At 42.4% G+C, this 24,631-nt stretch overlaps 1 protein-coding gene across 1 annotated transcript; it reads right to left on the bottom strand.

The window, feature by feature from the left end:
* Positions 1-389: 389 nt before the first annotated feature.
* LOC130471324 (uncharacterized) lies at positions 390-24,631 on the bottom strand. Its single transcript, XM_056841378.1, has 8 exons — positions 24,502-24,631; positions 24,167-24,250; positions 23,393-24,088; positions 22,788-23,311; positions 1,984-2,362; positions 788-844; positions 548-621; positions 390-441 (listed from the first exon to the last, which is right to left on the bottom strand). Exons 3-8 carry the CDS (start codon positions 24,068-24,070, stop codon positions 390-392), a joined length of 1,764 nt encoding a protein of 587 aa, XP_056697356.1. The 5' UTR covers positions 24,071-24,088; positions 24,167-24,250; positions 24,502-24,631.

The following is a 24,631-nucleotide window of genomic DNA, read 5'->3' as shown; positions in this document are numbered from 1 at the left end:
GTCAAGAAGTTTCCTCAAATTGAGTAACTTTTGTTTCTGTATTTTTCAGCTCCTTAAATTGCTTTAAAGTTCGAAAGAAACTCACTTAAATTCCAAATACAATTCACCCCCCTTGTGCGTGTTCCTATTAAACTATCAGTTCACATAAAATAAGTTTGGATATGATAAATTTAATCAGTACGTTTACAACGTAACTAAGAATAATAATTCATTGGGTTAGATGGAAAAATACTCCGCAAGCCCGGGTTTGTTTTTAGTTTTCTAACTGATTTTTTTGTTTCCAAATCTTTCTTTTGTTTACTGTAGGTATGGAGTATCAATTTTACTCCCAATTTAATATCGGTTTTCTAACTAATTTGAATATGTGATACAAAAGCAAATTGTAGAGATTATGCAAACTTCTGTAGAACAGCAAAGATAATTATGCGAGTAACAAAAAACCTATCGTAAAAAAATTTACCATTACATAAAGGTGCCAAAAAGGACCTTTTATAACTCAAATTTTGTGAGAAAAGATATTATATAATTTTTTTTTGTGAAATCACACCTTAATGATTTACTGTTCATAACATTTATGTAAGGCAAATTTGGCTGATAAAAGGTCTTTTTTAGCAAATTTGCCTTACATAAATGTTATGAACAGTAAATCATCACAACTTATTTAATTAATTATAAACCGTTATGAAATATTATGTGGATGTCCAACCCTATTACCTTTATGGAATATTTTAGATCTTAGAGTTTATTGTTCTCCAAGCAAATCCTATTCTATTGTATGTATATATACCCATTGTTCATGAAATAAGAGATACAGTTGTTCTGGACCGATCAAATTCCTCTCTCTCTATTTCACAATACGTTATCAGTATCAAGCCCTAACCAACTAAACAACCCTAGCGAATTGAGTGTCTGCGATAAATTGTTAATCTCAAAAGGTAGGTTAATACCATACTATTACTTTTCAAATTGTCGCTGGATAAATTTACGGAATATATGTCAGTGGCCAATAATTTGTAATAATTTGTATTTTTACCCTGGATTGCAATTTGTGGCATTATGCTAATCCGTATTTCCTAAGTCTGATAGATAGTTAATATGTCTAACACACTAATCCCTTCTTATATTCAAATTGTGTTTGATACCCTCATACCCATGACTATCGAATTATCCATTGAATTATTTAATTGGTAACGATAACCAGTTAAGGTGAATTTGGTACATGCAATAATAGTGTGGCATTCATATTACTATATCATATTATGAATTACCTGTGAATGATAATGCAAAGCGTTTTAATTTCGGAGTACGTTGCGTAGAAGGATCAGTTTGATCCGCGGTCAAACAGTGGCATACTCCATGAACCGCAACTACAGTGTGGCTTTCTCTGTTAGAGCACATGCAACCTTGACATGTAGCTTGGGTCAAATGATAATTGACAGGACAAAATGACTACAATGTTGACAGTGTACAAGGGTCAAAATTTAATTAACTTGACCCGGGTCGCATATGTGACCCAAGGTCAAGTGCATTAAAATTGGAGGTGGGACCGACTTCAGCTCCGCTTGCAGTTGCATCGGCTATTTGCATGCAATTTATACCGTGATTATATTACTGTATGCATGCAATAAATATTTCAAGTTGTTGCGCTCATGTGAACCTGCCACGCATGCAATTAAATTTTTTTTGTTTTTCATTTTGCATGATAACAATCCAGTTATGTATCAATTTTACTTCATTGTGCTATATATGTATGTTTAAGATTATACGTTACATTTTTTATTTATATTTAATGTTAATTTAATTTCATATTTTTTTCGTTTTTTTTTTTGGCAAATAAAATATTTTATTACCAAAAGGGAGAGTTACACCTAGACAAAGCTAGGACAACAGACAGAACAAGCCACCAGAACACACCCAACTACAGCAAAGAACAACTACCCAACTACAACTCAACTACAACAGAAGCTAATTTAGTAGAAATACATGCTGACCAGCAGTTGCCCTACAAGCAACTCTAAATTTGATGTCTGAAACAATGTCAGCAGGACTTCTGCATCTATGGTTAAACACCATTTCATTCTTTTGGAACCAAATGCTGTAAATACACTCAGCAAAGTACATCACAAGCAGCTTGAATCTATCCCCAGTTCTCTTGGTAGCCTTTAGTACCCAGGTTAATTCTTGATCAAAGGAAACAGCTCTCCTGTTGAACTTCAAACTATGCAGAATAACATTCCACACAGCAGCTGAATAGTGACATTCAAAGAACAAGTGTGCAACAGTTTCTTTCTTGGTGTTACAGAAGGGGCATTCATCCATAGTAGTAACTTTCCAAGCCACCAGCATATCCCTAGTAGGGAGCCTATTCCAAAGAGCAAGCCATGTAATAAACAAGCTCTTAGGAATTGCCTTGTTTTTTCGTTTGTTAAAATTAATAAGTGTGTTTGAAGGTGAATTTAAAATGGAGTATATGTAAAAGTAAAAAAGTAGGTAAGAGAAATTAATGACCTTGAGTCAAGATTGTAGAAGCAAAATGAGAGATTTAAGTAAGTGGTACGTCAAGTTAGTGGAATATGAGGTGGAAGAAAGAGAAGGATGAGGTTTTGGTTTAGGGTAGCCTCTTTGTAGGATCTTTTATCTCTCTCAGATGATGAATAGTGCATTATCGGGGTTTGGTGGCCATTATGTTTTGGTAGGGGTTGGGGTTTTTGGGTTGAGCTGGGTGGCTTTCGAGTGTGCATATCGTGCTTAGCTGGGTAAATTCTGATACAGAAAGCCCCCCATTTTCCTCCCGTCTTCTCCTCTTATGGCAGGTTTGAGGGTTTCACTTGAGATGAATTTGACGAAGGCGAATCGGTACCTTTTGTTGGCTCGAAGTTTTTCTGGTATGCATACATTTTCGACTTTTCCATAGTGACGGAAAAGGGATGCGAGATCTTGGGGGTTAATGTTCATTGGAAGATAGTCGATGAAGTAGGTTTTCTGGGCTAGGGGTGTGTGGTTTCTTGGTTTCCTCCAGCTTACCATTGTCCATTGGTTTGAGTTTCTCTCTCTAGCGTTCCTCTCTCTCTCTCTAGGCTCCACTTCGTTGATTGTAATTAGTTGAACCGTTGTTGCGGATATTGTTAATCCGATCTCTTAGATACGCAAATTCGTTGTGTTAAATGAATTTGCTTGGCAAACTCGATCAACCAAGAATTTAACATACTCTAAAATCGTGTGCGTGAAAGTGACGTGAAGGAGAAGAGTAACGCGTGCAATAAAGGCGCCTAACAGTGCAAGTTTTTGCGTCTATTATCCCTACAAGTCGAACCACTATCTTACTATAGCCAATTGTAATTTTTTATCTTTTAAATTACTGTAATTTCTCATTATTAAGTTGAAACTATGAATTGAATAAAAATTAATTAAAATAATTAGTTAATAATTAACTTATAATTGGAGCAAGAAATAGGTAGCAATTGTGTAACTTGAGAAGATAATGCGTCATAACAAGCATGCATAATAAAAATTTGCCGGCCTTTGTAGTTTATGTTGTCAAAAAGTAAACGTAATTAAAATATTAAAATGGGTAAAAAAAATGAACTTAAAGTATTACTATGCTGTATCGTGTATGTATCAAAATTAAACCATCACGAGCAACATTTTATATTATTTATGGGCAAATTCAAAAGAAAAATTAATACAGAGTATAAAGTAGACAAAAATAAAAGATAACTAAACCCCCCAAAAAACCGGTTAACTATATTAAAAAAATGCACTAAACCAAACCAGTTTAATTGTTTTTGCCACAAAATGAAAATGTCATTTTGGTAAATAAATTATACGTAGTAGCTAGTTTGAGAAATCTATAACTATACTAAAAGAGAAGCCCCTAAAACCTAAAATGACACATGTCGCTCTGTCATTAAAAAAATTCCCGCTCTTTTCCCTTCCCCTAATTAAATTAACTTAACTATGTAATTAATTAATGTTAAAATACGCTTAATCATATTTAATTGAGTAAAATATATACACTGACAAAAAATATACTTACCATACGTTAAAGATTTGTGCATATCAAAGGAAATCTATAAATACACTCAATATTTGTACATTAAAAAGAAAATATACGGAGATTAACTAAATATAGAAAATATATGAAAAAAATAGAATAAACGGAAAAGAAAATATATTAAATTATTGCCATGCATATATACGGTAATCAAATCTATTTTAGTAAATTATTGCCATGTATATATACGGTAATCAAATCTATTTTACTAAATTATTTCCATGCATATACGGTAATCATATCTAAATTATTGACAAATTTGCACGGGTATCGTATCATTGTTTATCATACTTACTATACGTTGAAGATGTGTGCATATCAAAGAAAATCTATAACTATACTAACATATTTGTACGTACATTATAAAGAAAATATACGAAAATTAATTAAATGTAGAAAATATACTAAATATTTTTAGATTCGGGACACTGATATAATATGCTGACAATATTTTTAAACCGGGGAAACTCATATAATAACAATAATAACCTAAGCATATACTTTAGTACCTATACATTTATTTCAGTTAATCGTGCAATTTTGATTAACTAATATATTCAAACCTATATTTTTCAAACAAAACAGAAATATATGCAAACCTACTACTATGTATGTTTGGGCTCCCAATTGACTCTCAATTGGGCCATTAAGTCCAAAGCCCAATGGCTCTAAACAACAACATCGAACCCACCAGTGGCTATTCAGCCATCCATTAAGGCCCAAGGCCCAATAGTAATAAATGACCTATGGGCATTTATTATGCAAACACTATAAATAGGCCGCCAAGGCTCACACCTCAAGGTACGTCCAATTTACCGCCTTAAGACTACTCTTCTAGAGAACTTCTCTCTAGAATCCGAGCATCATTCTTACTTAGGCATCGGAGGGGCTTTCCTCGGAAACACCCCCGAGGCTAGTGACTTTGCTCTTGTGCAGGTGAATTCGGACTCCACTCATTCAAACAAGCAAGATCTTCAACACATACAAAGGGGCCTTCATTCGAAGCCCATTGTTTCCATCTTTACAACACCGGAACAATTTGGCGCCGTCTGTGGGGACGAACACTTCAAAGCCTTTGAAAGACATCAATCACCTCTTTCCGCGAAAATGGTGAATGATGTTGTTAACAACAATGACGACGATATGATGGTGCGGTCAGATTCAGAATCTAACCAAGAGGGGCACCCTCAATCGATGGCGAGGTCACAGCCAAGCAGAGCTACGACCGCCACAAATGCAGGACCTCCGATTCCAACTAGGGAAGAGCTCACTGCGGCCATGACCATCATGCAAAACTTCCTCTTCAATGAGAAGCAGCAAGGACTGGCAAATGACCGCAGAGAAGAGAGGAGGACCAGGCGAAGGCTGAACGAGCCACCCAGTGCGGAAGTGTCCAGACCCGAACGAGAACTCCTTCCCTTGACAGGTACACACTTGACGTCGAGGTGGATGGAAAGCACGTGGGACACCCAAAAAAGGGCACAACAGCAACCAGATTGGTTTGCGAGACCATCGCCTACTCCAACAGCTCTCCAAAGCGAATCAACTACTCGTAACACTCGGATCCGAAGCTCGGTACTCAGCAGGTTGAGGCCCTCGGTCCACTCAAGGTTAAGACCTTCGATCCATACGAGACTCGGGGTAGGTGAGTCGAGCAGATCTGGCGAACGACCCGAGGTCAGTAGCCGAGAAAGAAGAAGAGACAGGAGGCATGATCGAACCCCTAGCCCCCATCGTACGCCCGTGAAGGAAATAATGCCCTTGGTCCAAGTATGCATTCTATGTTAAGTCTAATAAATGCGGTTCAGTATTAATTAACAAGTTAATAATTCAGTGAGATCAAGTGAGCTGAATGCCTAGCTAGAGGCCGCTTCAGTTCAAGTGGAATTAATGATATTAATCCACAGCTTACTCTTGACTGAACCCGTAGGGTCACACAAATAGTACGTAAACGGATCAAGTATTTAATGGCATTAAATACTCCATCTATGAATATTCGGAACCGACGGATCTTGGTTTCAGTGGGAGCTAAGATCGTCACAGGCAAGAAATGAATACTCCGGAAACGATGATATTGCCGGAAACGGAAATATGGATCGTATCGGAAATATGAATATTATCCAAGTCGTAGATGTTGCCGGAAACGGAAACATGGTACGTATCGGAAAATATTGTTGGAAATGGAAATATTACCAGAATCGGAAATATTGCCGGAAACGGAAATATTGTCAGAATCGGAAATATTACCGGAATCGGAAAATAATTCCGGAAACGGAAATATTAAATATTTGTTCGAAACGGAAATTAATTCCGGAATCGGAAATATTAAATATTGTTCGTATCGGAAATAGATTCCGGAAATGGAAATTTAATCGGAAGCGTATCGTACGAATTAGCATCGGACGAGGCCTGCCGGACGAAGGCCCAGCACGAAGCCAGGCCATCGCCCAGCAAGCACGCACGCCACAGCCCAGCGCGCACAAGGCCGCGCATGCGTGGGCCGCGCTGCGTGGGCTGCTGCTCGCATGCGTGGGCAGCCCTTGTGGCTGCCGTGTGTGTGTGAGTTTGAGCTCATGCGAGATTCCTGAATCTGCAAGAGTCAGTGTATGATTAAATGTCTATTCCTATTGGATAAATTGATTAAGTAGAATTCATGTAGAATTCTAATTCCAATTAATTCGCATCCTACTAGGATTACGATTCCTTTTCCATAACTCTATAAATAAAGGCCTAGGGGTCATAATTTATATACAAGTTTCAAAGTATTCAAAAGTGAGTTTTTTGAGAGAAAATTAAAACCCATCTTGCCCCAAAAGTGCCGAATTTTCTGAGTACCTTAAGGGCGATTCTAGTTGGTCAATCTTAAGGCGGATCCGGACGTGCTGTGGACTTTCTACGGAGGGACGACACTTGGAGTCCTAAAAGACTTGTTCTTGTTCGGTTCGGGCGCAGCTAGGGAAGGCACGCAACAAAGAGTATGCATCTAAACTATGCTAAATGATTATGTGTAAATAATATGTTTCCTGGGTTAATGGTTGTTTCCGCATGATTTATGTAAATGTCATATGTATCATAACCTAACAGTGGTATCAGAAGCCCCTTATTATTTTCATAATCTAAATTGCATGAACATGGTTAAATATTACAAATTTGCAAGAATTAAAAGGGGTGATTAATTTTCGTAATTGTTAATTAATTGCAAATTGCGTTTATTTAATTATATGTACGCAGTTTTTCGGCAGTTTCTTCATTACTCATCCGAATTGAGTGATTTTTGTGTCAATTCCGCATGTAAAAGGCATTCTAAAATTTTGACAAAAATAGTATTTTTCTGCCGAACCCAGAATTCTCAAATTCGAAGCCTAACTATGACTTTTCGAAGGTTTTAGTTTTTCGGATGCAAAATTTCGTAAATTTAAGATGTTAAATTAAATATTTGCGATTCTTGTTGATAAATCTTGAATTTTTGATTGACCTACTGCATATGTTTAACAAGTTTGAATGCCTAGTCTTGTTAATTATGCAATCTAATTTGTAATTATGATTAATTTGTTGAAAATTAGAATAATTTAGAATTAATTTGATTTTCATAATTAATTGTAATTTAATTAGAAACCTATGATTAAAAACCACCATAAAAATTGTAAATTTACGATAAATTTTAAATTTTTATGACCTAGACTTGAATCCATATCAATCGGAAATCAATTGGATAATAAATTTTCGATTTTTTCGCCCTAAAATTATGAAATTAATATTATTTATTAATTTGTCATTAATTTTAAATATAAATTTTAAATTTTTATGCGATTCGTTCAAATAACTTGCACGCACGAAGCAATGGACGCTTCGTGTTACCCTTAAGGGGTGTTGTATAATGCGGGCATGCGACGACGAGCAAGGGAGCTCGTCGCCCGTGCGGCACGAATGCAATGAGCAAGGGCGTAGTGCACGAGCGCAAGGCAGCAGCCCTGCCTTGTGTCGTGTGCCACGAGCAATGAACGGATGGGCATGGGCGAGGGGCGAGCCAAGGCAGTCGCGTGTGGGCAGCAAGCGAGCTGCGCCACAGCGCGCGCTGCCTCGCACAACAGCGCGCAACCTCGTGCGCAGCGAGCGCAAGCTCGCGTGCCACGAGCGCTGCGCACAGCATCACTCGCGCGCACAGCGCGCGACGTCGCCCGCCCAGCGAGCGATGTCGCGCACCAGCGAGCGATGGCTCGCGGGCGCGCAGCGAGCGATCTCGCGCCCCAGCGAGCGATGGCTCGCGCGCACCAGCGAGCGATCTCGCGCACCAGCGAGCGATGGCTCGCGCGCGCGCAGCGAGCGATCTCGCGCGCCAGCGAGCGATGGCTCGCGCGCACCAGCGAGCGATGCAGCGCCCCAGCGAGCGATGGCTCGCGCGCACCAGCGAGCGATCTCGCGCACCAGCGAGCGCGGTAACGCGCGCGCGCTGCGAGCGATAGCTCGCGTGCGGTGGGCGCTGTGCGGAGGCTTGCGTATGGGACAGCAGCAGCTATGCAACGAGCGCATGGGCTGCGCGCACATGGCCAGCAATGGCTGTGTGCGTACAGCCCATGGGCGTGCAACGCATAGGATGTTTGCGTTTCGATTAGATCGTTTTTGAATGTTTAATTTGAAAATTTCAGTTCACGTAATTTTAATTGATTTTAAAATTAATAATTTGAATTAATTTCTTGGATTTTAATTTTGAATATTATAATTATAATAAATGGCATTTATTCTAATTATTTTACTAAAATTAAAATCATAAATTAATTTAAATGTGACTGAAATTAAAATTAAATTTTTGGATTCAATTATAAATTTATATGAGCTTTAAATTTTAGTTAAATTTGTATGTTTCCGGTTAGACTAGAAATACAATTTTATGTTTAAAATTAGTAAAGCATATGAATTTATTGGTTTGAGTGGGAGTGCTTTTAGTCATAAACTCTTGATTAGGTCTACAAATCCTTAAGGTTAAAACAACTCGATTAGAATTAATAAGGACTGAATAATTGGTAGATTATTGGTGACCTTGATTAATTGCTGCAAATGTTTACGTGATGCATAATGTGTTTTAACTAACCAGCTATGTGGGCCATTCATGATAATGAATGGGTGAATGGTATATATATTGTATATGTACTGTTTTGCAGGTTATGAAGTGACTAGTATGGCCCAAATAGGATAGAAAATATGGTCTGCGTACCATTAATTTGAATGTAATTGGTCTAAAGCACCAAAGTTATTTTTCAATTCAAATATGGTCTGCGTACCATCAAATAGTTGTAATTAGTTATAACTTATCCTATTTGAAGAAAATGGTGCCTCCCACGGAGATTTTCAAGACGGACTTTGAAGTCAAAGCTTCAAGATGAAGTCGGGCCATACTAGATCACAAATATCTTATGCATGTTTTAAGTTATTTATTGCTTTAAATATGTCTTAAAATGCATGAGATCAAAAGCTTGATTATGTTGCATGATTAAGGATTTTAGTTCACTTAAAATCTAACCAACATAGTAAGAGCCTTAAGTTCCAAACTTAAAAATTGAGTTAAAAGGTGCCATGCCAAAATATACACTTGCTTGGATATCCTTTACATCAATCTAGTAATAGTTTTCGCTCAGCGAGGTGTTACTTATTGGTCCTAAAGGGGCAAGGTACACAAATAATTGTGAGTACATGTTAGTTTTGGTGAAACTCAACGATATAAGTAAGGAGTCCTTTTATGTCGTGGCAAATTCGATAGGTTTACCTAATAAGTTCTTAGACGTACCTATCAACCAAGAATAGTTTCTAGACTATTAGCAAAAGGCTTTTGCTTACCTAAGATGTTCTAGGATTAAGTCGACAAACTGTGCTTAGTTCTTCAATGATTTTAGGATCTTGGAATCATTTTATTCACACCTGCCGGAACACATAACTTGAATAAAATGCTTAATAAACATTGAATTATGCATGAATGCTAGAATTTAAGTTTATTAAGAGAAACTGTGAATGGTTATTTATTTGTTTATTCTTTTCAATTGTAGTTTTAATATGGCAAACAACAATCAAAACATCATCATGGGTTCTGAGCTTATGGTCAAGCTGAACCTGACAAATTTTCTTGAATGGGAAGCTAAGCTAGTTGAAATAGTCAAACTCAATGGACTTGAGTATGTACTATCACATCCCATGCCAAGCTACTATGCCAGAGACATGACCCCTGAGAGATTTTACGCCTGGGATGCGGATCTCAAAAAGGTTATGAGTCTCATGCTGAACAATATCCCTGGTGATTGGGCTAGAAGGTTTGTAGCCTATGAACCTTTTACGCTCATCAAGAATCTGAGGGATATCTGTCGTGGAAGTACGGAGGACAGGGACCTGAACGTCCATGAGTTGATTGAATCAATGTCTGGGCTAAAGGTTAGTTCTCCCAACAGGTGTTATAGGATGGAGGTCCAAGAAACACATGTTCAGCTCCTTCGCACTAAACAGAGGGTAGGCGTCCCACTGAGGTTCCATGTGGATCTTATGTGTTCATATTTTGATCGCCTAAGTCTACTAGGAACACCAATAAGCGAAAGGATGGCAGTCTCTGTCTTGCTCAATTCACTACACAGTGGGTTTGGTCGCTTCAAGCAACAATACCTAAGTGAACCAAGAGAAGAAACAGTTGCAGAATTTATTCACCTTGTCAGAAAGGCTGAAATAGTACTGGACTGTGAAGCCAAAGATTTACTCAAGGCTAGAAAGAGACCATTCAAGAAAGGTGGAAAGTCCAAGGGCAATGCTAAATCAAAGCAGGACAAGTCCACATCAAGCTGTCTTTATTGTGATGGAATAGGCCATTACAAAAGAGAATGTCCAAAGCTAAAGGAAGATCAGAAGAACGGAACAGTCGTTCCATCTTCAGGTATTTTCGTTATAGACTGTATACTTGCTAATTCAACTTCTTGGGTATTAGATACAGGTTGTGGCTCACACTTATGTTCCAATCCACAGGGACTAAGAAGAAGTAGAAAGTTAAGCAAGGGAGAAGTCGACCTACGAGTGGGAAATGGAGCACGGATTGCTGCATTAGCCGTAGGAACTTACTATTTGTCGTTGCCCTCCGGGCTAGTTTTGGAACTGGAAGAATGTTTCCATGTTCCAAGTCTTACTAAAAACATCATTTCAGTTTCTTGCTTAGATGCTAAGGGATTTTCCTTTATAATAAAAGACAATAGTTGTTCGTTTTATTTTAAAGAGATGTTTTATGGATCTGCTAGATTAGTCAATGGACTTTATTTATTAGATCACGACAAACAAGTATATAACATAAATACCAAAAAGGCCAAAAAGGATGATTCAGATCTCACCTATCTGTGGCATTGTCGATTAGGCCATATAAACTTGAAACGCTTAGAAAGACTTCAAAGGGAAGGAATTCTAGAACCATTTGACTTAGAGGATTATGGTAAATGCGAATCATGTTTACTTGGCAAAATGACAAAGCAACCTTTCTCTAAAGTTGGAGAAAGAGCAAATGAACTATTGGGTTTAATCCATACAGATGTATGTGGACCAATGAGTACAAATGCTAGAGGTGGTTTCAGCTACTTTATCACTTTCACTGATGACTTCAGTAGGTATGGTTATGTCTACCTAATGAAGCATAAGTCTGAATCCTTTGACAAATTCAAGGAATTTCAGAGTGAAGTAGAGAATCAATTAGGCAAGAAGATCAAGGCACTGCGGTCTGATAGAGGCGGTGAATATCTGAGCTATGAATTTGATGACCATCTGAAAGAATGTGGAATTCTATCAGAATTGACTCCTCCTGGAACACCACAATGGAACGGTGTGTCAGAACGGAGGAATAGAACCTTGCTAGACATGGTCAGGTCAATGATGGGTCAGGCCGAACTTCCATTAGAATTTTGGGGACATGCACTAAATACAGCTGCACTCACTATAAATAGAGCTCCGTCTAAAGCTGTCGAAAAGACTCCATACGAATTATGGTTTGGAAAGCCTCCAAATGTGTCTTTTCTTAAGATTTGGGGATGTGAAGTATACGTCAAACGATTAATTTCAGACAAACTTCATCCAAAATCTGACAAATGTATCCTTGTGGGCTATCCAAAGGAAACAAAGGGGTATTACTTCTACAATACATCTGAGAACAAAGTGTTTGTTGCTCGAGATGGTGTCTTTTTGGAGAAAGATCACATTTCCAAAATGACAAGTGGGAGAAAAGTAGACCTCGAAGAAATTCGAGTCGAACAACAAACTCTAGAGAATGCTCAAGATGACATTCAGGATGAAACTCAGAGATCTTTAGAAGAATCTGGTGAGAATCATGGTCAATCTAGAAATGTTACCCCGCGTAGATCGCAAAGATATAGATCTCAACCGGAAAGGTACTTAGGTATTTTGACGAACGAGAGCTATGACGTTCTATTACTTGAAAGTGATGAACCTGCGACTTACAAGCAAGCTATGACGAGCCCTAGCTCCAAGCAGTGGCAAGAAGCCATGCAATCTGAATTAGACTCCATGTCTGAAAACCAAGTATGGGATTTGGTCGATTTGCCAGATGGCTACCAAGCCATTGGAAGCAAATGGGTTTTCAAACTGAAAAAGGACAAGGATGGGAAACTTGAAGTTTTCAAAGCTAGATTGGTTGCGAAAGGTTACAGGCAAGTCCACGGTGTGGATTACGATGAAACCTTTTCACCAGTTGCAATGCTAAAGTCTATTCGAATAATATTAGCAATCGCTGCATATTACGATTACGAAATATGGCAGATGGATGTCAAAACTGCTTTCTTAAACGGCGTTTTAACAGAAACTGTGTTTATGACACAGCCTGAAGGTTTTGAGGATCCAAAGAATGCTAAAAAGGTATGCAAGCTAAAGAAGTCAATCTACGGATTGAAGCAGGCATCCAGGAGCTGGAATATACGTTTTGATGAAGCAGTCAGTGACTTTGGTTTCATCAAGAACGCGGACGAATCTTGTGTATACAAGAAGGTCAGTGGGAGCAAAATTGCTTTCCTAGTATTATATGTCGACGACATATTGCTTATCGGAAATGACATTCCTATGTTGAACTCTGTCAAGATTTGGCTTGGGAAATGTTTTTCGATGAAGGATCTAGGAGAAGCACAGTACATATTGGGCATCAAGATTTACAGAGATAGATCTAAAAAGATGATTGGACTTAGTCAAAGCACTTATATCAATAAGGTGCTTGATAGGTTCAAGATGGCGGACTCCAAGCGAGGCTACCTACCCATGTCTCATGGAATGACTCTAAGCAAGACTCAGTGCCCAAAAACACTTGATGAGCGTAGACGAATGAATGGGATTCCATATGCATCATTGATTGGTTCAATAATGTATGCTATGATATGTACACGCCCGGATGTTGCGTACGCACTCAGTGCTACGAGCAGATACCAGTCAGACCCAGGAGAGGCGCATTGGACTGCTGCCAAGAATATTCTGAAGTACCTGAAAAGGCACAAAGATGACTTCCTGGTCTATGGTGGAGATGATGAATTAATTGTTAAAGGCTATACGGACGCAAGTTTCCAAACCGACAAAGATGATTTCAGATCACAGTCTGGGTTTGTCTTCTGCCTCAACGGAGGAGCAGTAAGCTGGAAAAGTGCTAAGCAAAGCACCATTGCGGATTCTACAACTGAAGCGGAGTACATTGCTGCACATGAAGCAGCAAAGGAAGCTATATGGCTAAGGAAGTTCATAGGAGAACTTGGTGTAGTCCCCTCCATTAAAGGACCAATAGCCCTGTATTGTGATAATAACGGAGCTATTGCACAGGCAAAAGAGCCTAGACACCACCAGAGAGTCAAGCATGTACTTCGTAGATTTCACCTTCTACGAGAGTTCGTTGAAAGAAAAGAAGTCGAGATAAGCAAAATTGGAACTGATGACAACATATCAGATCCATTAACTAAACCTCTGCCGCAAGCGAAGCACAACTCGCACACTGCAGCTATGGGAATCAAGCATATTGGAGAATGGCTTTGATGTCTCTGTTTAATGTTTTAAAGTTTTAGAGTTTAAATCTTTGTAAAACATTATTGGTTAATCATTCACAATAAATGAAAGGAATTCATTTTTCCATTTAATTTGTGGTTTATTAAATGATGAGTCCCTTCAACTTGACGATATATTCAAGATAGACTGTCAGGACCAGTCCTGTGACTAAGAAATGTCTATCAAGTGAACTTGAATGTCAAAGGTTGAAAATAGTCCCTAGTCGGAGTTTTCTATAAAATTGGACGCATAGAAAACGTTAGACGATTAGAATGCAAGATGACTAGTAGTTCTGTTTCTTGAACTATGTGGACATGGCAATGTCATAATCATTTGCATAGATACTTACTTTGGGAAGACTAGTATCGGACAAGACCTATGAAACTTTACTGTAAGAGATGAAAGTCTGTCATAAGTAAATTTCATTAAATTATTAGACACTAAATCCTCAATACCTGAGTGATTTGAGATTACTTGTTTGAGAACTGGTTGCTTTGACGTTGACCAACCGTCGCACCGTAAAAGGAGGCTATAAAGGCAACGCTCAGGTAATCACCTATCAAACGAAGTCTAATCTCAAGATCGCAAGATTGGGATTGTCCTCCCATAAATCGGGATGAGATGCTTAAAAGTTGTACAAGGCCACTCGGAGAGCTAGAAACTGTGAAATGCATGGCCGTGCTCGGATGAATCATAGGCTATGATTATCTGTTTATTTGATCAGTTGAACTCTGAAACCGAGGAACACCTCTGGACATAATAAGGATGACAACTCTTACCTTATGTTCAAGAGCAAGCATCGAGCGACAAAGGAATTAGGAAATGCACACTTGTCCCTAAGGACAAGTGGGAGACTGAAGGAAATAATGCCCTTGGTCCAAGTATGCATTCTATGTTAAGTCTAATAAATGCGGTTCAGTATTAATTAACAAGTTAATAATTCAGTGAGATCAAGTGAGCTGAATGCCTAGCTAGAGGCCGCTTCAGTTCAAGTGGAATTAATGATATTAATCCACAGCTTACTCTTGACTGAACCCGTAGGGTCACACAAATAGTACGTAAACGGATCAAGTATTTAATGGCATTAAATACTCCATCTATGAATATTCGGAACCGACGGATCTTGGTTTCAGTGGGAGCTAAGATCGTCACAGGCAAGAAATGAATACTCCGGAAACGATGATATTGCCGGAAACGGAAATATGGATCGTATCGGAAATATGAATATTATCCAAGTCGTAGATGTTGCCGGAAACGGAAACATGGTACGTATCGGAAAATATTGTTGGAAATGGAAATATTACCAGAATCGGAAATATTGCCGGAAACGGAAATATTGTCAGAATCGGAAATATTACCGGAATCGGAAAATAATTCCGGAAACGGAAATATTAAATATTTGTTCGAAACGGAAATTAATTCCGGAATCGGAAATATTAAATATTGTTCGTATCGGAAATAGATTCCGGAAATGGAAATTTAATCGGAAGCGTATCGTACGAATTAGCATCGGACGAGGCCTGCCGGACGAAGGCCCAGCACGAAGCCAGGCCATCGCCCAGCAAGCACGCACGCCACAGCCCAGCGCGCACAAGGCCGCGCATGCGTGGGCCGCGCTGCGTGGGCTGCTGCTCGCATGCGTGGGCAGCCCTTGTGGCTGCCGTGTGTGTGTGAGTTTGAGCTCATGCGAGATTCCTGAATCTGCAAGAGTCAGTGTATGATTAAATGTCTATTCCTATTGGATAAATTGATTAAGTAGAATTCATGTAGAATTCTAATTCCAATTAATTCGCATCCTACTAGGATTACGATTCCTTTTCCATAACTCTATAAATAAAGGCCTAGGGGTCATAATTTATATACAAGTTTCAAAGTATTCAAAAGTGAGTTTTTTGAGAGAAAATTAAAACCCATCTTGCCCCAAAAGTGCCGAATTTTCTGAGTACCTTAAGGGCGATTCTAGTTGGTCAATCTTAAGGCGGATCCGGACGTGCTGTGGACTTTCTACGGAGGGACGACACTTGGAGTCCTAAAAGACTTGTTCTTGTTCGGTTCGGGCGCAGCTAGGGAAGGCACGCAACAAAGAGTATGCATCTAAACTATGCTAAATGATTATGTGTAAATAATATGTTTCCTGGGTTAATGGTTGTTTCCGCATGATTTATGTAAATGTCATATGTATCATAACCTAACAGCCCGAACGTTCTAATCACAGAACCTCGGCAAACGAAGGCATCAGGGCTACACTCGGGAAAAGAATCATGACTCCTACGTCATCCCCTTTCTCGGACGAGCTGATCATGGAAGAAATACCGAAGGTAAGACTGCCAGCTCACCTAACCTACAGCGGAATCACAGATCCGAGGGATCATGTCATCTCCTACGAGCAGCAAATGTTCTTGAGTCCCTACTCCGAAGCATGCTGGTGTAAATACTTCCCAACCACGCTAACCGGAGTGGCGGGAGAGTGGTTTAGATCGCTGCCGAAGGGATCGATCAAGAGCTGGAAAAAGCTGAAAAAGAGATTCTGCACACAGTTCGTGAGCAACAATCGCCCCGAGCGAACCACAGCAGAACTGACCTCAATCCAACAAGAAAGAGACGAAAGTCTGAGAGAATTCATGGCCAGATTCATGAAGGAATCAACAAACATACCAAACTTGCAGCCAGACGTGGCCATCTTCGCCTTGAAGCACGCGCTCCAGGAAGGGAAGTTCCGTGACGAACTCTCAATGAAGAACCCCTCCAGAATAGCTGACGTGCTCCAAATGGCTGATGCGTTCATCAGAACCGAGGAGTTCAACAAGGCCGCTGCAAGACTGAAAGGATCGTCGGATCCGAGAGACACAAAGAATACCCAGAGCAAGCCCGAGGGTAGCTCAAGGAAGGGGAAAGAGAAAGTAGGAGCTAGAGAGATGAGCCCGAAGAAAGACGGGAGAAGGGGTGAACTTCAACCCAAGTACACCAACTACACTCCACTAGCTCTGCCCCGAAAGGAGATATTCAGCCTCAACAGAAATGACGAAAAGTGGAAACTACCTGGGAAGCTCAAGTCCAACCCAGCTCGGAGAAACAAGAACAAATGGTGCGAGTTCCATGATGACTTCGGTCACCATACCGAAGAATGCAACTCGCTGAAAGACAACATTGAGGACCTCGTTCGCCGAGGCTACCTGAAACAGTACTTGTTAGACCGAAGGGAGGAAAAAGAAAAGGCCGCAAGCGGCAAACAACACGAGCAACCCCAGAAAAGGGTCTACGAAGCAACAGGGCACAAGAAAAATGACATCCTAGTGGTGTTCGGGGGACAGAAGTCTGGCCAGGCCAGCAAAAAACACCTAAGAGCCCTCTCCCATCGGGTCAACTTCAGCGCGGTGGGAGACAACCAGCCACACCCCCCGAACATGACCTTCACTGCTGATGATTGCTTCGGAGTCCAGTACAAACATGACGATCCTCTGGTCATCTCCATGGACCTCAATAACCACAACGTACATCGAGTGTTAGTCGACGGAGGAAGTGCCGTCAATATCATCTTCAGAAACTGCTTCGAGCAGCTGATCCTCGAAGAGCCAGAGGAAGCACTGACGAAAGTCAGTTATCCTCTGATCGGATTCAACGGATCCGCAGCTATCCCTCGAGGAAAGATCACCCTGCCAGTCACAGTGGGCGAAGGCCAAGCAGCAAAAACCCTTCGGGACGAATTTTTGGTGATGGACTGCGACTCCGTATACAACGTAATCATGGGGAGAACCATGATTCACAAGATGCAAGCAGTCCCCTCCACATACCACCAGCTGATGATATACGTCTCGGATGCAGGATTCGCCGAACGAATCAGAGGTGATCAAGAAGTGGCGAGAAGAACCTGCCACACTGCTGTCCGAAAGCCCAAACTAGAGGACGGCCCCGAGGAAGAAAAAGGAGCTAAGGGAGAGGAAAGCGAGGCAAAAAGGAGAAGAGCAAGCACGAGCAGCTTGTCTCCCGCAGAAGTTGATGCCCGCCCCGAAACCCTATCTCCCGAACCAGATCAAGAAATGGAGGATATCTTCCTCGAAGAGGATTCAGACAGGAGCGTCCGAATAGGCAAGGGCCTAAGCTCGGGGCTCCGAATCGATTTGATCCGATTACTCAGGGATCATAAAGACATCTTTGCATGGTCAGCAGCAGATATGCCAGGGATAAATCCGAAGCTGATTTGTCACAAGCTGGACGTCAACGCTGAAGCTCGGCCAGTCAAGCAAAAAAAGAGGAACTACTCCTCGGAGAAAAACAAAGCCATCGCCGAGGAGGTGAAAAAGTTGCAGGAGGCCGGATTCATTGAACCATGCATGTATCCGAAATGGCTGGCCAACGTGGTGATGGTCAAAAAAGCGAACGGCTCCTGGCGAATGTGCGTAGATTTCACAGACCTGAACCGAGCCTGCCCCAAAGACTGCTATCCCCTGCCAAGGATAGATCAATTGGTTGACTCCACCAGCGGCCATGCACTGCTCAGCTTCATGGATGCCTTTTCAGGCTACCACCAAGTATTCATGCACCCCGATGACAGAGCAAAGACAGCGTTCATCACAAGCGCAGGAGTGTTCAACTACAAAATGATGCCTTTCGGCTTGAAAAATGCCGGAGCCACCTACCAGAGGCTAGTTGATCACGTCTTCGCCGACCAGAAAGGGAGGAATGTGGAGGTCTATGTGGATGACTCCATCGTAAAAAGCATCAAGGAGGAAGACCACGTCAAAGACCTGGCAGAGACCTTCGGAAATCTGAGGAAATACAGCATGAAGCTGAACCCAAAAAAATGCGTCTTCGGGGTGAAATCAGGGAAATTCCTCGGATTCATGGTGAGCGAAAGAGGAATTGATGCGAACCCAGACAAAGTCCAAGCGGCATTGGATTTACCCGAGCCGAAGACCAAGAGAGATGTGCAGAGGCTAACCGGCAGGTTAGCCGCACTAACAAGGTTCATATCAAAAGCCTCGGACAAGGGAGCCCCCTTCTTCAAAGCACTGAAACCAAAGAACCTCCCCGGAGGAGAAGCAGAACCAGTCAAGAAAAAAGGGGTCCCGAGGAAAGTGGATCCCGAACTGATATGGGAACAGGAGCAAAAAGAAGCTTTTCAGCAACTCAGAGCCCACCTAGCTCAACTGCCGACACTGGCCAGACCAAAGGAGGGGGAAACCCTGTACCTATATGTCGCAGTTAGCCCTGGAACCGTCAGCGCAGTGCTTCTTCGGGAAGAAGAAAAGAAGCAACAGCCAATCTACTTCACCAGCCGAACACTCACAGGGGCCGAAACCCGGTACCCACTCATCGAGAAAGTCGCATATGCAGTAGTGGTAGCTGCACGAAAACTGAGGCCATACTTCGACTCCCACCAGATCACAGTGCTAACTGACCAACCGCTCGAAAAAGTACTCGACAAAATAGAGAGGTCAGGAAGATTGGCTGCCTGGGCCTTCGAACTATCAGAGTTCGGCATCAAATATCAGCCGAGGACAGCAATCAAAGCACAAGCATTGGCAGACTTCTTGGCCGAGTGCTCATACCAGGAAATGTTGGATGATACGAAAAGCACTTGGGAGGTCTTCACTGACGGATCTTCCACAATAAACGGCTCAGGGGCAGGAGTTGTACTGATCCCCCCGACGGGGAAAAGCATAGAGTATGCATTGAAGTTCGGCTTCAAAGCAACCAACAACGAGGCCGAATACGAGGCCGCAATCGCAGGGATAGAGCTTTGTCTATCCCTGGAGGCCGAACATGTTCGCCTCAAAACTGATTCCCAGCTTGTAGCCAACCAGATCCGAGGGGAGTATGAGGCCAAATGGCCCAGCATGACAGCCTATTTAGCAAAAATTAAATCCTTAACGTCAAAGTTAAGATCCTTTGAAGTCATCCTCATTCCCCGAGGACAGAACACGCAAGCAGACGCACTGTCAAAACTCGCAAGCTCAACACTCATCGACCTAAACAGGTCGGTCCACGTGGAAGTTCACCAAGAGAGAAGCATCGACTTGCTACCCACCACAGTATGCAGCTTACGTACCGAACCTAGCTGGATGGACGCAGTAGTTGCATACAAAGAAAGGGGAGAACTTCCCGAATATAAGCTGCAAGCGAGAAAACTGAAAAGATTCAACAGATGGTTCATCATCAGCGCCGAAGGAGAGCTCATGAGGAAATCATTCTCTGCTCCGCTGCTAAAATGTGTGGGTCCAACAGACGCTGACTACATCCTAAGGGAAATCCACCTCGGGATATGCGGAAACCACATTGGAGGTAGGACATTAGCACATAAAGCCCTTCGGGCTGGGTACTGGTGGCCCACTATGGTTTCCGAGGCAAAGCAGATGGCAAGGAAATGCGAGAAATGCCAAAAGTTCGCAACAGCCATCCATCAACCAGCTCAAACCCTACAATCAACGCTGTATCCATTACCATTCGCACAGTGGGGGTTAGACATCATTGGTCCTTTCCCCTCAGCGACGAACCAGAAGAAGTGGTTGATTGTAGGAGTCGACTATTTTAGCAAATGGATCGAAGCCGAAGCTGTCTCCTCCATCACCGAACCTCAGGTCCGCAAGTTCATATGGCAGAACATCATCACAAGGTTCGGCATACCAAGACTGATGGTCTTCGACCACGGGAAACAGTTCGACAACACCCCGTTGCAAAAGTGGTGCAAACAGTTCGGCATACACCTAGCGTACTCGGCAGTCTGTCACCCACAAAGCAACGGGCAAGCCGAAGCTGCTAACAAACTCATCCTCAATGCACTCAAGAAAAGAGTCGAAGATGACAAAAACAAATGGTTAGAAGAGCTACCCGGAACGCTATGGTCCCTTCGGACCACTGAGAAAGAAGCTACCGGGCAAACACCGTTCCACCTTGTATACGGATCCGAAGCTGTAATTCCTGTGGAAATCGGAACAGAAAGCCTGAGGATCCAGGCATACAACAGGTATGATGGGCTCCAAGGAGAAAGCAACAATCAACTCCTATCCGAAGCTCTCGATCTACTGGACGAAGCTCGGAACGATGCAAGGACACTCAACGCAGCCTATTTGCAGAGGGTCAACAAGCATTACAACCGAAGAGTCAACGCCAGACCCCTAAAAGTCGGTGATCTAGTACTCAGAAACGCCGCCTCGGTTCAGAAAGGACGGATCCATGGCAAACTCTCAGCCACTTGGGAAGGACCATACATCATCCATTCCGAAAAAAGGCCAGGCACGTATATGCTGAAACAGTTAGATGGAACAATTCTGAAGAACCATTGGAATACCGATGTTCTCAAGAAATATTTTGTATGATCTCTGTCTGTAAACCAAGTAAGTTGTTTAATGAGAAGAGGAAAGCCATTGGCACCATGTGTTTCATTAAACTTATCTCTATAATTATTGTCCCTTTATATATATATGCAGCCTCGGATCTGATCAATCCGAGACTAAAAACAGGTTGACTTTGCCCATTCCTTGATAAAATGCAAGAAATGACCAAATCATACACTTCAGGGAATCGTCCAGAATCCTCGGATTCGCGGTACCCTAATAAAATTTGTTCGCAACAAACAGTCGCTCGAATCAAGTTATAAAACTCCGGCTCAGATCCACGGATCGCCGAAGGCATAACTAAAGAGGCAGACTAGCGATCTCTTGCCCAGGTTTCCGAACCACAAGAGATCGGAAGAACAATCCAAACCTCTGAGCAGATCGACGGATTTGAAGAGTCTGGAAACTAAAGAGTCTCTTAGCAGATCTACGGATTTGAAGAACTCGCAAAACTAAAGAGTCTCTTAGCAGATCTACGGATTTGAAGAACTCGCAAAACTAAAGAGTCTCTTAGCAGATCTACGGATTTGAAGAACTCGCAAAACTAAAGAGTCTCTTAGCAGATCTACGGATTTGAAGAACTCGCAAAACTAAAGAGTCTCTTAGCAGATCTACGGATTTGAAGAACTCACAAAGTCAAAGAGTCTCTTAGCAGATCTACGGATTTGAAGAACTCGCAAAAGTTAAAAAGTCTCTTAACCGATCTACGGATTTAAAGAGCTCGCAAGATCAAAAGGTTTTTAGCAAGTCTACAGAAAGAGGAGCTCGAGAAATCTACGGATTTAAAGACCTAAAATTGCGAAAGAACAAGTTGAAAAGAAGCAGCCAAGTAACAAACATTCATTTTTTATTCAATATTTGGGGGAAGTACAAATACATTGAAAACCTCAAAAATTGAAAACAAAATGAAACAGTTAAAATCGGCAGCCATCAACAGACAATACCGGCCTACCGAAGTACTAAGAAAGCAAAAAGAAACGAGTACAACGCAGCGCCGAGGCAAAAGGGGGAAAAGCAAGCACATATTCGGAAGTCCTCAACTGGAACCGACCGACTCTGAAGAAGACGACTGCCCGAGTCCCTAACTCTTAGGAGTCTCAGGAGCGGCCCCCAAGGGAGCATCCTTCGAAGAACCCCCAGCAGTAGTATCACCCTCGGAAGTGGCCTTCTGGGCCCGAGCCTCTGCAAGAGCAGCTTGGCGTTCAGCTTCAGCTTCATCTCGATCAGCTTGGCATTCCACCAAGTGGTCCTCGGCCTGCATCCATAGGGGAACTTTCTCGTTCCAAGGGAAGTGAGGCATGTGCTTCGCAAACATGCGCCGAGCACCCAGGATGCCGTTCCAGTACTGCTCTCTACACTGATCAGCAGTGTAGAGGTTGACTCGCTCCTGCTCCAGCTTCCGAATATAGTCATCCTTTTCCCGAAGCTTCAGCCGAAGGACAGGCACCTTATCAGCTTGCTGCTGGATCAGCTCCCGATGCTGGACAAAATGGTGGAGCCTTAACTCCGCCTCTTTATGCTCCTTGTCGGCCGCTTCAAATTTAGACTTCATCTCCTGGAAGAGTCTATCTTTTTCCTCAAGTTCGCTAGCGAACTTAGCGGCCATATCCTTCTTTTCCTCAGCAAAGGAAGCGATCTTCTCAGCATCCTCTTCAACTCGGAAGATGAGCTGGCCAACCTCGGTCCCGATCTTCTCAGCAGACTCTCTAGCCTCGCGAGTATAATGAAGGTACAGCTGCTTGAGTTCCGTAAGCTCGGAGAGGAGTTGCCCAGCCTTCTGGTCCAAAATGGGAATATCACGAGCATAAGCCTCACGATATTTCCTCAGTTGTTTCTCCTCAACCGAGCTACACTCGGAAGCGAACGAAGACCAGAAAACAGCCTGGGAACGAGAGAAAGATGAGCAAAATAGGAAAAACATAAAACAAAAACACAACTCAAAGAGAAAAATCTAGCAAATTACCTCGTTCAGATAGTACTGGGCCATCATAGCCGGATTCCTCTCTTCGGCCCCAGGAACCCTCCACTGCGGGTTAGCACGAAGCAGATTCTCCCGAGCAGCCTCGGGGCCCACCAAGGATCCCACGTGGGCCAAGGGGTCCTCTCCCAAAATCGGAGCCCTAGCATATCGAGCCATCGCCTCCCTTACTTCTTCGGGGATCCGTTTTAGCGGAACATCCGAACAGGGATCAGCATGGATCAGCCTATCCAGGGCCGAGGTAGAAGTAGAGCCCAAAGTTGAGTGGCGCCTCTTCCTCGTCAAACCTTGCTCGGGCTGCTCCTCCTCTCCAGCAGAGGGAACCTCCTTCTGAGCCTCGGGGACCGCAGCTTCGGGGCCCGAGAGATCTATCATCTCCTTGTCTGGACTCTTCTCTCTCTCGAAGGGAAGATCAGCAGACTCCTTCTCCTCAGCTACCTCAGGGACAACCAAACCAGGAACAAAATCGGCTTCAATCGCCTCCATCACCTCGGTGATATCCTGGATTTCGATCCCCGAAGCAGCAGATGGTTTCAGGGGAGAGGGGATGATATCTTCCTCGATCAGCGGCTGATCCACGGGCGGCGGTTCAGCAACCACCACACTCTTTAACTTCTGCCCCGGCAAGGGCATGAAGTGAAGAAGATTCTTAGGAGGAGGCATAACTTCCGAAACCGCTTCCTACATAGCAAGCGTTCAAAGATTAGTTTCAGAAAAAGGGAGAAACAAACTACAAAAACTCCAAGTCAGAACAAATACCTTCTCCGAGGGCTGAGAAGCCTTCGCTTTCTTCGGATGCGTGGAAGGCCTCAAAAGAGTGCTACCCTTCCTTTTGCGTTGATCCTAAAAAGGGGAGACCAAGGGTCAACGAATATAAAAGAAGAAAAAGGAAGAAATAGAGAAAAAAGCGGGAAATACCCGGTTCCTAGATAAAGAGATATCTATCCGAGCCGGAGATGAAACCGAAGGAACGGCACGCGGCACAGCGTCAGTCCCAGGACCCTAAAAAGATGGTCCAGGACCAAGACGTTAGCCGACGGCCAACCGAAAAGAAAAAGACAAACAGAAAATCGAGCCTATAAATGAACACTCACCGGGTCCGAAGTTGTCTTCAACTCAGGAAGCACAACCTTCACAGGAACAGCTTCAACAGAGGAGGCGGAATCCCACGGATCAGCTCGAACTTCGGATATCCGAGCAACCCCCGAAGGAGACAACACGTAA

The sequence above is a fragment of the Spinacia oleracea genome, chromosome 4, assembly GCF_020520425.1.
Source record: "Spinacia oleracea cultivar Varoflay chromosome 4, BTI_SOV_V1, whole genome shotgun sequence".
Taxonomy (NCBI): domain Eukaryota; kingdom Viridiplantae; phylum Streptophyta; class Magnoliopsida; order Caryophyllales; family Amaranthaceae; genus Spinacia; species Spinacia oleracea.
The sequence above is the reverse complement of the archived record's forward strand: the minus strand, read 5'-3'. Positions and strand labels throughout refer to the sequence as shown.